The 12001-nt window shown below is 41.6% G+C and overlaps 1 protein-coding gene across 8 annotated transcripts in view; it reads right to left on the reverse strand.

The window, feature by feature from the left end:
• nol4lb (nucleolar protein 4-like b) overlaps positions 1-12001 on the reverse strand; it is an 84989-nt gene that overhangs the window by 56896 nt on the left and 16092 nt on the right. For 7 of the 8 annotated variants that reach the window (XM_053848516.1, XM_053848518.1, XM_053848517.1 and 4 more), the window contains 2 exons: positions 2458-2610; positions 776-887 (listed from right to left, as the gene is read on the reverse strand). In XM_053848516.1, the coding sequence (XP_053704491.1) occupies positions 776-887; positions 2458-2529 (184 nt within the window). In that variant the 5' untranslated portion in view covers positions 2530-2610. The remainder of the gene's footprint in view (positions 1-775; positions 888-2457; positions 2611-12001) is intronic. The other variant, XM_053848515.1, reaches the window with a different exon arrangement.

The following is a 12001-nucleotide window of genomic DNA, read 5'->3' on the forward strand; positions in this document are numbered from 1 at the left end:
TCATCCCATACTGATGGATCATGTACCAAACCCGGTACTGCCAATACAAACACATACGCATGCTTCCCGGATTCATATGTAGCAAACAAATATTTGGCCCTCATTGTTTTATCATGACATTCTGATGTGTATGTGATTAATATGCATCGTGTGACTGACAGCTAAACTAGTGAGAAATACGACAATCAATGTCAATTGATATAAAGGATACAATAAACAGCAATCTGACTCGGTAAAATCAAGGGAAAGTAAAGGAAAAGTGATGAAAGAGGTCAGTCAGTCAGTGGAGAGTGTGAGATCATTTGGCAGGACTTCAATTCGTGCAAAGCAAAGACAAGTCAAGAGGAATCAGTGAAGAGAAGAGGAGGAAGGGCAGAGGGTCCTGAATGAAAATTAGTCCGCGGTCATCTGACGCTGTCGGTCAATCACTGAAGTAGAATCTTATCCTATTTTATTAATATAGAACCCTGGGATTCACTGTCACATGTTTGAGAAGTCATCTTATCTGGGATAAATTAGCAAGTCTTCTCACATGCACTCCTCAACCCCAAACCTATAGTGAATAGATTTATATTTTCACATGAGAACTTAAAATATGCCATTTTATATTTTTACAGACAAAATCAACTGTAAAAACTCCTTCAATATTCCAATGAAGTTCATGCTTTCTGAGCGCTTGCCATCTTTAATATTGGTGGTGAAATGAGCCACATGGCTTTTCTCTGAAAGGTGTCACTTAAGAATCTCACCACTGATCACATGACATCATCCATACCTTTGAAATCCTGACCTGCTGTGCTGATGTGCATCCTCTTCTGACATTCTCCACAGCTCATCAAGAAGCGAGTCACCGCCTCTCTGGGCAGGAAGGCGTACGTCTCTGCAATCTGTGGACAGCAAATAGTGAAAGATGATGATTTAGTGTTTTTAGGAGTCAAATGGTCCTGAAACACAAAAAAATACATATAAAAAAAAACAATGCTGAAGATTGCCAGGTGATTAAATGTATTACCGCTAACCACAAAAGCTCACTTGTGGCAATATACAACTGTGTCATGCAGGTGATATAAAATCAATAATAGTGGAGCATTTATCAAAAGTTGGGCCATGAAAAGGTAAACAGAGGTTTTGAGGTGGGTTCAAATTAGCTAAAATGGGAGGAAGGCAAAAAGAAACAAAAGGTTCGAGGAGTAACCGATGGAGGGTTGCCTGCGTGCGTGGATGGGATGGGGGTAGTTGTGGAGTGTGGGTGTGTACAGGACAGAAAAATGTCACCATCAGCCTTTGGTGGTTCTCAGACTTGAACATGTGTGACATTGTTAACACAACCGACAGACACATTGACAGAGACAGGCACACAAGTCATTTGTTTTTCTCTAAAAGAAGAATTCTAGTGTGGTGAATAAGGCTTTGTTCCAGTTCTCCGTCGCAGCTGCACTTTCTCACTTTGAACAATAGGGGTCAGTGTCAGCAACAGAGACCGCACAACGGACCTGAAGAGCTCGTTCGGGGAGTTAATCCCAGAAGTTACGATGCTTCCATCGGCTAAACAAGAGCAAGATGAAAACGTGGCAGACAGTTCAATAAACGGAACAAATAGTCACTTCCACTAGAGGATAGACGATTCATTTTTTAGTCATTCATTATTTCAGTTCAAAATATGTATGTTTATGTAGATTTAAACTTGTGAAAATCAAATAAATATTCATCATTACTTTACAAAACAGCAGGAAATCCATCATGGATTCTTTTCTGCTATGAAAGTGAAACTAAAAATGACTGTTTTGAATAAAACAGCCTTCCCTTTCTGGCACTTTTAAAACATCAACAAAGAAATTAATCTGCCAGAAGAGGAACAGACACTGAAACGACTGAAGAGAAACTAGGAACAGCAGCTTAACCACAGCGGCCAGAACATTCACATACAGCTCTGACATTAGTGAGAATCAAGTTAAAATGACACAATAAAAGACTAAAGGAACAACATTTAGAAATCTCATGTAGTATATGTCTCATAAGCATGTTCATCTGTGCTATCTATGTTTAATGTTTTTCCTGTTTTACAACAGTGGCTATCACCAAGGAAAAATATATGTATGCATTTCATAGCAAAACTTTCTGTCTTTGAACTTGAGGAACGTTCTAAAGGTATCAATACTAGGGATCGCTGAATGGCATAATCACCAAGGTTTTTGAATTGGATTTGATACAGTTCTGTCCTTTTAAATCACTGACTCTTTCTGTGTTTGTTTTTGCATATTTACTTGCTTAAAGGTTCACATTTAAAAGTCAGCAAAAGTTGTCCCCTCGGGTTCACAGCAAAACAACACAATTTAAATGAACATTAGTTTTACACCAGCCGGTCAGCGCTCTCCAAACTGGTTGTAACCTGCAACTCTGCAGAGTCCGATCAGAAACATACCAACAAACACTCCGACAACAAAAATCTTAACTCACAGCTTTGTAGGTTTTCTTCTGTCCAGCGTGCTTCGGTGCCTTCCCGGGGTCACTGCTGATCTCCACATGCATGGCATAGATGATGTCAAAGAAATCCTCCACCACAGCAACTCTCTTCAGGGACGAGTCTTCGCCAGAGACACTGTCTGCACACTGGCGACATACCAAACAGAAAAAGGCTTAATATGCATTTAGAGCTTAAGTTGTAGCAGTTTAACTACTGTATATGCAACCTTATTTGCTCAACTTCTAAAAGACAGAAATGTTCAATTAATCCAGGATTTTCAGATATTTTTATTCAATCAAATAAAGTTTGAAAATCCAGAATTAAAGCAAGATCAATAGATACTTTTATCTAAACAACAACATAAACATGATAAATGTCATTTGTTTTGTAATTTGGGTGAACAAAGCTATGAACAAAAGTGAGCTGGAGGAGCACCTCATCCAGGGGAAAGCTTTGTCACACAAACCCACAAACTCCACAAAGACTTTAGAGCCTATTTCCATCATGAGGGTAAACAACGAATGACACACACATTTTAAAATGACTCCAATTTAACCAGGCATTGGTAGACATCTTCAGAAATTGAGGTTGGATCAGACTGTAATGGTCGAACTGCTACTGGCACACGCACGCACACATGCACACACACACACTCTATGTAGCACATATTGAAGCTGGCAACTGCCATGGTAACCAGTAAGTACAGGCTTCGCAAAACAGCTGTATGTATTCTGAAGGTATCTATATGTATGAAGGTATATTGCAATTTGGTGTGCGCCACTGACATTAATGTTCATGTCAGTGGGTGCGCCATTTCTGCCACGACCCACGCCAGACAAAAACCATACTGACACTCTTGGCAAAAGTTGCAGCCTTAAAGGACTGAGTCAAGCATTTAAAACTGACAATGGATATGTCCAATTTGACAAAAATAGAATCTCAGTTTAACAATGAAAAAAAAAAAGGCTCAAACCCAACCATTGCATTACCCAAAACCATGATGGTAGTCACAATCACATACTCAATCGAGTGAAGGTCCCCCCACCACTCTCAATCAGCTGTCCTCCTTCACTCCTCATACTCAGGTTTTACCATCTTTCTAGTCCCTTATTACTCACACTTACGATTCCCCACATCACCATCCCACCTCTAAGTGCCACAGTCAGTTGGAAGTACCTTTCCTATTGTGTTCTTGAACACTAGTCTTTAGTGTAAACTTTGTGGCACTTTCCCAACAGCCAGAAAAGTACCCCCAAACGTCCCTTACATCCCACTTCATCCAACTCCATCAAAACAAGTCAGCAAAATGCTGCAAAGTCAAAAAAGGAGTGAAACAAAGGATCAAGTGGCAAAATAAAATATTTTTGAGCCAATTTAAGCGACACGATCAGAGATGGCGCCAAGAATACAAGTAAAATAGAACCTCCCCTAGAAGGAGGTTTGTTGCACCAAATCTCTCAAGACTCATCACTCAGTTCCAAAACGCAATGCAACAGTTCACGCTTTCATAATGGTTGAAGCTTGCAGAAGTCACACTCAAATTTGACTAATTGACTGATCTACTTCACTTGAAACACTGTCAGGCAGCAGGAATGAAGAAACAAAGGTGTGTGCGACATCCACCGTGACACACTCCACCACAGACCGGAACTTCACAGCTGCCTGAGAGAATATTTCATCCCCACGACACCTGACATGTTGTGTTACATTTGTGATGGGTGCTAAATATCCATTTAACAGGAAGCAACAGTACCTGTGTGTGTGTGTGTGCAGTAGCCAGATGGGGGTTGGGTGGTTTTGGGTGAGCATTAATACCAGGGCTGTGTGTCCGCGCGTCTGTGTGTGTGTGTTCCCATTAAAGGCTGCACCATGAACACTGTGCACACAGCCTTTGAGCCTGCAAAGACTCACTGGACTCAACCCTGTTTATTGTGCACACACACTCTCGAATGCACACCCACTACACCTCTCTCCGTCTTCTTTCTGCACCCCCCCATCTCAGGGTGCAGGTAATAAGAGTTGCTATGGTAACCAGCAGCAACTTATCAGTGAGGGGATGTTTCAAATGTGCCCTGTCCAACCCCCTACACACACACACACACACCCATGAACACACACACATGCTCTCTTATGTCTACAGCTGCCAGGCAAAGGTGAGGAGGGTGCTGAACAGGAAGAAGAAGGATGCTCATTCTTTAGTCATATGATGAGTTCTGTAAGTTTGAAGGACAAAATGACAGGCTAAACAAATTGTGATTTATCATCAATTGAAAGAAAAAAGGCCAGTAGTAACTCACAGCGTGGCCCATCAATTTTGCATCCATTTAAACAAACACTGTAAAAGAAAGTGACACCACCCTGATGCCAGATTAATAACAGTTAGAAAACATGGATTGTGTCTTGAGTTAGATTGGGGTTCAAATTCAGGATATAGTCTAATTTATTCCTGATTAAACAAAAAACTTGTTTCAAAGGTCAAGTTCAAGTTGACCGTTAAAAGGTATGGTGCTTTTGAGTAGTAAAGACTGTTTTTCATTCTTGCTGCTCCACCAGACAAACTGAATTTGGTGGTGCTCTTTTACTATATACAAGTTCCTTAGAAACGAAAACACCACACATTGTCACAAGCAACTTTGTTTAATTATGTTTTCCTAAAAAGAAATGCAATGTCTGTTTTTTAATATATACCAGGGTTGTATTTTCACTTGAATGTACTGTTCCACTGATCAGTTTCTCTGCATGACAAAATGTAATAAGTATATCCCACAGTTCCCATCTGGATTAAGAATTGAAGAATTAATCGGTTTCAGAGAAATATTGAATATGTCATATAAGTCTATATTTAAGTCAGTATATCGTCTTCTGTAGTATTTCAGTTAGATCACAGAACATATGGATAGGAGGAGAAATACTCCTATAGGATCTATTGTTATTATTAATGCTCACCTATTAAGCAGAAAAAAAAAATCAAAAATGATTGATCATATGCGACCTTAAATGGTGCTATTACACACTTTTGAGCATGAAATTCACTTCTGGACTGCTGTCATGCAACTACTGCACTGCCTTTTTCTGTACAGCATGCCAGGCCAGCCGTGCCCTTTCCCTCTTCCTGGCACATCACAGGAGGGCCGAGCTGCAGTACAACACGGCTCCAGGGGAGGGACACACACACACATATGGGAATACACACGCACGCACACACACGCAAAGACCTCGAGCAGAGATGGAGAGAGAGAGAGAGGACATGTTTGCCCTCCACTGTCTGCTTGTTGCCCCTGATACTCGGACCAAATGTGACGTAGAACCAGCACACATACACACAAAGAGTCAAAGCTTCAATTACACACATGCAAAGCCACACAAACCAATGCGACACACATGCTCACTGGACCTCCCCCACCTCTCCTCCTTGTGGTTGTAGGGCACATCACTAGCCTGGGACTGTAGCTTATGTGACAGCATGTGCACCCACACACACACACACAAGTGCACACATCTATGTGGGCCATAGGGTGGAGGGATAGCAGAGGGGTGTGTGTGTGCGAACAGGGGACACCTTAAGGCACGGTAGACAGGACAGCACAGCGAACCTCAGACACACAAACCCAGCAACCCCCAACACTTCCTCATAGAGGATGGTCAAAGTCAGAGCCAGCGAGGTGCCCAGGCACACAAACAAACAACACATGAAGGGAAAGGCTCTACATCAGACACGACAAAAAAAGTATTTTTAATCTCAATCTTAGCAGTAAGGCGGTGGGCTTCTGGGAATTGGACTCATTATCAGTTCTCATGAGCAGCAGACCCATGACCCACTTTGAAGTCAGCTGAAGACACAGCTATGTGTTCCCCCAAAAGTTCCACAGCATTTTTTTGCGCTCCACACACTTGAATGTTTGTTTCAAGTTGAATGAATAACTGATTACATTCAGGACAAATGAGTAGAAGTACAAACATTTCATGATTATTTAGAAAAAACTACAGTGCAAACTTGTATATGATCCATTATCCGTAACAATGATGTCTCTTCAGCTTTATCTGCCTAAGAGAATGGGCCGTCCTCAAGCCATATTGATCAAGAAACCTCTCCTCTATGTTTACTTTTTTCATAAAAAGGTACAGCCCTCACCTCATCTTCCTGGAATCATGGTGTCATGTATTGGCAGTGAAATATGTTTTCTTTATTAGCTCTACAGACTCTACGACCTGACCCTTGATCTCTCCCCTTTGACCTGCTGCATGACCACAGTTGGCTTCAACACATTATGAGTAGACTCCCATCCCCATCAGCTCTCATTTCCCCACCCTTTTGTGGGCTCTCTGGGTCATTCCACTCTCTCCATCCCGCTTCCAAACCCAGCTGTTGCTAGGTTACAGGTGGGGTCCTTTCAGTGATGGCGGACTGCCCCCACCACATTGTTTCCCCCCGCAGTCTTTCTGCGTTTAAAACTCCTCATTTTCAAACCTTATCCAAAAGCCTCCTACAGATGAGTATCAACATATGCAGATATGCAGAGACGGCTCATGCGGGATGAAGTGAGTTGAGCTGCAAACATGCACATGCACTGTCACTCCTGGAGGGCAGCGAAGGAGGAGAGGAACGGAGAGGTGAATGTCATTACAAACAAGACTGTGAACACAGAGTTGTCATGCAGAAATAGCCAACACATGTGCTGTCAACAACTCAACACTGAATCAAGTAGTATAATGAAATATAAACGTTTATATCATTGAGGAGTTTGTCACTAAAAAATGAACTTGTCTTCAGATCACTTCCTCCCTCCAGTTGAAGACAGTTAAAGCAAAAAGACTTTCCTTATTCACTCAAATCCAAACACAATCAAGAAGAATATTCCATAAAAGTCAATTCTGAAGTCAAGCATCCATGAACATGAACAATGGCACGGATTGACTTCTGCCGATCTGAATGGGAATCTGGTGGATTAAATTTCATTCTGAAAATATACACGATTTATTCATCATTCTTGTGTGACATTTTTCTCTCCATGTGATCTGAACGAGTCAGACCCAACCAGAACATCAGCATTTTTGACCTCCTCAAACAAGAGCGACCCTGCATTGCACCCCACACGCTGTCACTCTGGGGCACTCAGAGGAAAGGCCGATCATGTCTCAGCCATTATCATGGTAAGATAAACGGTAATTAGTAATAACACCATTCCCTGCAAACATGATGTGTTTACGATGCAGCATGGGACTCCCAGCATTTTTATATGTAGATAGCAAATTAGAAGCTAATTGGCAATTCCCACATGTTGATTGTCTTCATCATCAGTCACCACTCTTCACAATTACAGTTGCAACAAGTCTATTACAGAGAGATCGCAAAGCTGCTGAGGGCTTTTCACTCGATGGAGCTGGGATTGTTCAAGCCCATGATCTTGACTTTGGCCACATTGACTGTCAGAAACGCTCTTGAGGCATCATCAATAATGTTGAATGTAAGGACAATGTAATGACCAGCCAATAACTGACAAGTAGCACAGAAGTGCTCGATAAAAACAAGTTGATGGGAGTCAGACAGATGTACCCATTTCAGTTTATTGTAAAATTGAGATATTAAAAAAAGGCACTAGACTGCGATATTTTGACCAATCCGTATTTCATCGTTTATGATTGTTTTTTCTTTATTCTTTAATATTAATTGATACTTTGTCAGAGTTGGAAGTAAAATCTGACAGTCATGTTGGTGCAGTCAGTCATTAAAAGCACTTTGTTCCTCATGTTTTCACTGAGATGTCAGGAAACTTTCAGAGAAACAAGAATAATAACTAGTTTAATGTCATAAACTTGATGCATGTTTTCAAGTTGTACAATTGTAGCTGCATTTGACTTTCTGTATTTCAAAAAAATAAAATGGTGTTTTCAATAAAATCATTTTGATTCAATTTGTCTTTTCAATTTCATGGGCCATTGTGTGATTTTTCTTTCGCTAACTGTGAAGAATATCACAATAAAACACGATATTGTGATACAGTGATGCATTGTTGCGCTATGGTACCGAGACCATGACATCATGGTCCATCATCATGACAATCTTGCCAATACTCAAGCCTACTGCAGAATGTTGTCGCAGTGTAGAAAAGTTCAATGTAGCTGATGAGCTTTTAAATGTTGAACCACAACACCAGCACTTAGTCCTGTTCAGAGTTGCAGGGAGTGCTGGAGCCGATCCCAGCGGTCATTGGGCATATCCTGGACAGGTCGCCAGTCCATCACAGGGCGCACACACACCATTTACACACACATAATTGTAGAGTGTCCCAATTAATCTAGGGAGCACGTCTTTGGGCTGTAGGAGGAAACCAGGGTACCCGGCTCCAATACAATGTTCCACTGTGCCGCCCCTATTATTTCATTTAATAAGCACAATATTTACACATATCAAATGATTTAGTATTTCAGAAATACTCTGTATGAATTAAGGAATGCAACCCTGTTGAAAAGCTTTCAAAGATTCATGGCGAAGCATTGGACATGACAGGAGAAGAGTGCTCGGGTCAACAGCAATCATCTGATGGACAAATTGCAAAGGATTTAAATATTTTTAAATGACTGCTATCATGACAGTAATAACAGTAGTAAAAATGTTATGGTGTTGATTGTGATGGCTGCAGGCAGACATGCACCGATGTGCCGTCAGCTAATTATCCACTTATCCAGCCGTGTCGGCAGCCGGCTGAGGGAGGAAGAGGAGGAGCAGGGAGGAAGATGTGATAATGAGGAGCCCCTTGTCCCACAAGAGCATCACCTCATCAGACTACTACTTCCTCCAGGGACTCGTCCGTTCTATACCAGCTCATAATCCCCAGCAGAAGCTGATCTTTACTCTATTGAACGGCATGGTGACCAAAGACGAGCCCACCTCCACTTAAATGAACCGTTATTGATGGACGTCCAGCGCCGAACCTCATCTTCAGTTCTATGCCAAACCTTTTTTCACCTTAATCCCAACAACACCAAATGGCAGTTCAAGAAGATATGAACCATGGAGGCTCCTTTCAAATAATGCCTGTCCATAATCAGGATGAGTTTAGCTTCGCTACTGCAATCGATTAGCTACTATATATGTGGATTCTACATGGTTCTGGAACTACAGTCTCATGTGGGCTTGGAAGTATTGCATGATCAGAAGTCTGAGATGAAGGACGTCACCTCATGAATGTCTCATCTTTGAACAACAAAAGTTGTGTTTATGTGCTTGGTTGTGCTTGGCTACCATTGTTTTGCTGGTTTGTCTTTAACCAGCGCGTTGTTATATAAAAGAGCTTTGACTTGCTTCAAGTCCTAGGACTTTGAACTTATGATTTCAGGTGATGGGACAGTAGCCACCTCTTTTGAAACGTTTCAAAGCGTATCCATCCATAATGGGGGGCCATGTGCAAGACAGCTAGGTGGAGAACACCTCCATGCTAAAAGGATTCCTCGGACACAGCAGATTGAAGAGGCAATTTCAAGAAATGCGGATTAGATTTTGATTTTTTGAGTGAAAATGTATCTTTTGACCATGAAAATATTTTAATACACCAGGGATGCAAGCAGGGAGCAGCAGCAATTACAAACTTCATACTGATCCCCAGGGAGATACATGTACTGATGGTCTGCCAGTTAAAACAGACATGACTGACACATGTGTTCACTGCTGAAACATAATACCCGGGCATTTTGTTCTCTAAGCTGTTTTAAGCAGTCTTCTAGAGCTACCTTTGCTTCACATCACTACAAACACGTGAGGTGAGTGATAAGAAAATACTTCTCACTCTACTGCTCAAACTGACTAGAGCAGTCTGTGCATCAGAAGCTGTCCCACTGCTGAGCAGCATTGACAATGGGGTAAAAAATATCTCACTATTTACAATAAATAAAGACTTAATTATCATAATTCATTCATTGACCAATATGAGCGTGTGTATTATTCTAAGTTGGAACGTGTGGACCTGTGATGGATAGCCTGTCAGTGAGCACACTCTGGAGAGACTTAAGTGAGTCATGTTGTCTTACAGCAGCAATAAATGCTTTCATGAGGATATGATCTATAAATGCGCTTGACATTTACGAAACATTTTGGTGAAACGACTGATAATTAATACCTATCTTTTGAGAATCTGTGAAACTCACAAGGTCCACAGACAAATGCGTGTGAGTGCACCCACCCTGTGGAAGAGCGAAAGAGGAGGAGAAAGCAGACAGAGTGAACCTGCAAATTGAAGCCTGGCAGTCCAATTAAGACTGGTGTTAATTTCTATCTTCTATTGCAGCCGTTCACCATGGCAACCAGAGAGCCCTGAGGGGGAGGTTACCCGTCCAAGAGAATACCTTGCATTTGAATAGCATGTATATTTAAGCTTTCTTATAACATGGTCTCCTGTTGGAACAAAGCGTAAGCTCTTCTGCTCATCTACTGTTTGTTCTGGTCAGAGATGGTCACGCGTGGGTGACAAGCTTATCCCAGATGATTTGGGGATAGAAACCCATCACAGGTCGCACAAACAAAGAGAATCACATGTGCACACCTGTTGCAGACGGGCAGCACACAAAGGGCATCAAAGCTAAAAAAACACAACTTTCTGCTCAGCACCAGCTACCACGCAAGGCCTGCATATGGATCAACCATAACAGATCAACATGCTTTGAAGCGGGACTGAGGACGGTGTCCTGCCATTTTTCTCCACACTATCACCAACAGCACATCTGTCCGCCCTCAATCACCAGTGTCTTCCACTTTCTAGATTCCCTGGCCTCATTATGCTGCCCTAATCAGGAGCTTCTTGTGGTGGGCAATGATCGGCGCTCCATCACTTCCACTCGCAACCTTTCTAAGCAAGTACACCTCTGTTGCTCACCTTCCTGACTCTTTCAACCATTCAGAAATCCTCAAAGTGGTCTTATATTCAGCATTTCTAGGACATGGTTCTAGTTCTCGGTCATACAGTATTGAACAATGTGCGCTGTAGTGGTCAGAAATGTGAATATTTGATGTTTTCAACATATTTGGAGTGCTAAAAAAAGTACTACATAGTCCTTGTTAATGTGCGTCATCCATCGCCTCAGCATTGAATTCTGCAGCTGAAAGACCCACTTGTAAATCAATGTAAATCAAGAACAAAGTCTCATGAATCTCAGTCAAAATATATTAATAGAGATGTCAGCACTTTTAATTAGACAGAATCACATCGAAACTGCTTCATCTACAAAGTCATGGCATCTAAATTCTCTCCTGCAAATTTTGACATTGCGCACGAGCTTTAGCTTAAAATAACGGAACAACACTTAACACAAGTTCAAGTCAAACTTTGAGATTTTTGCAACAGAATCATTCCGGTCGGAGATGAATTGCAATTGTCTCACTTTCACATGTTTTTAGCTCTTAACTGAGTGTGGAGGAGGCTACTGTGATCCACTAAGCCTGATCGTCTGACAGCGTGCTGTAAACACACATTATCTGTGCTTCGCTTATAATTGGTATCTTGTTTCCCTCAAACATGTCAAACTTGTGGAACACACTATTGAGAT

This window comes from Synchiropus splendidus, chromosome 18 (genome assembly GCF_027744825.2).
Source record: "Synchiropus splendidus isolate RoL2022-P1 chromosome 18, RoL_Sspl_1.0, whole genome shotgun sequence".
NCBI lineage: Eukaryota > Metazoa > Chordata > Actinopteri > Syngnathiformes > Callionymidae > Synchiropus > Synchiropus splendidus.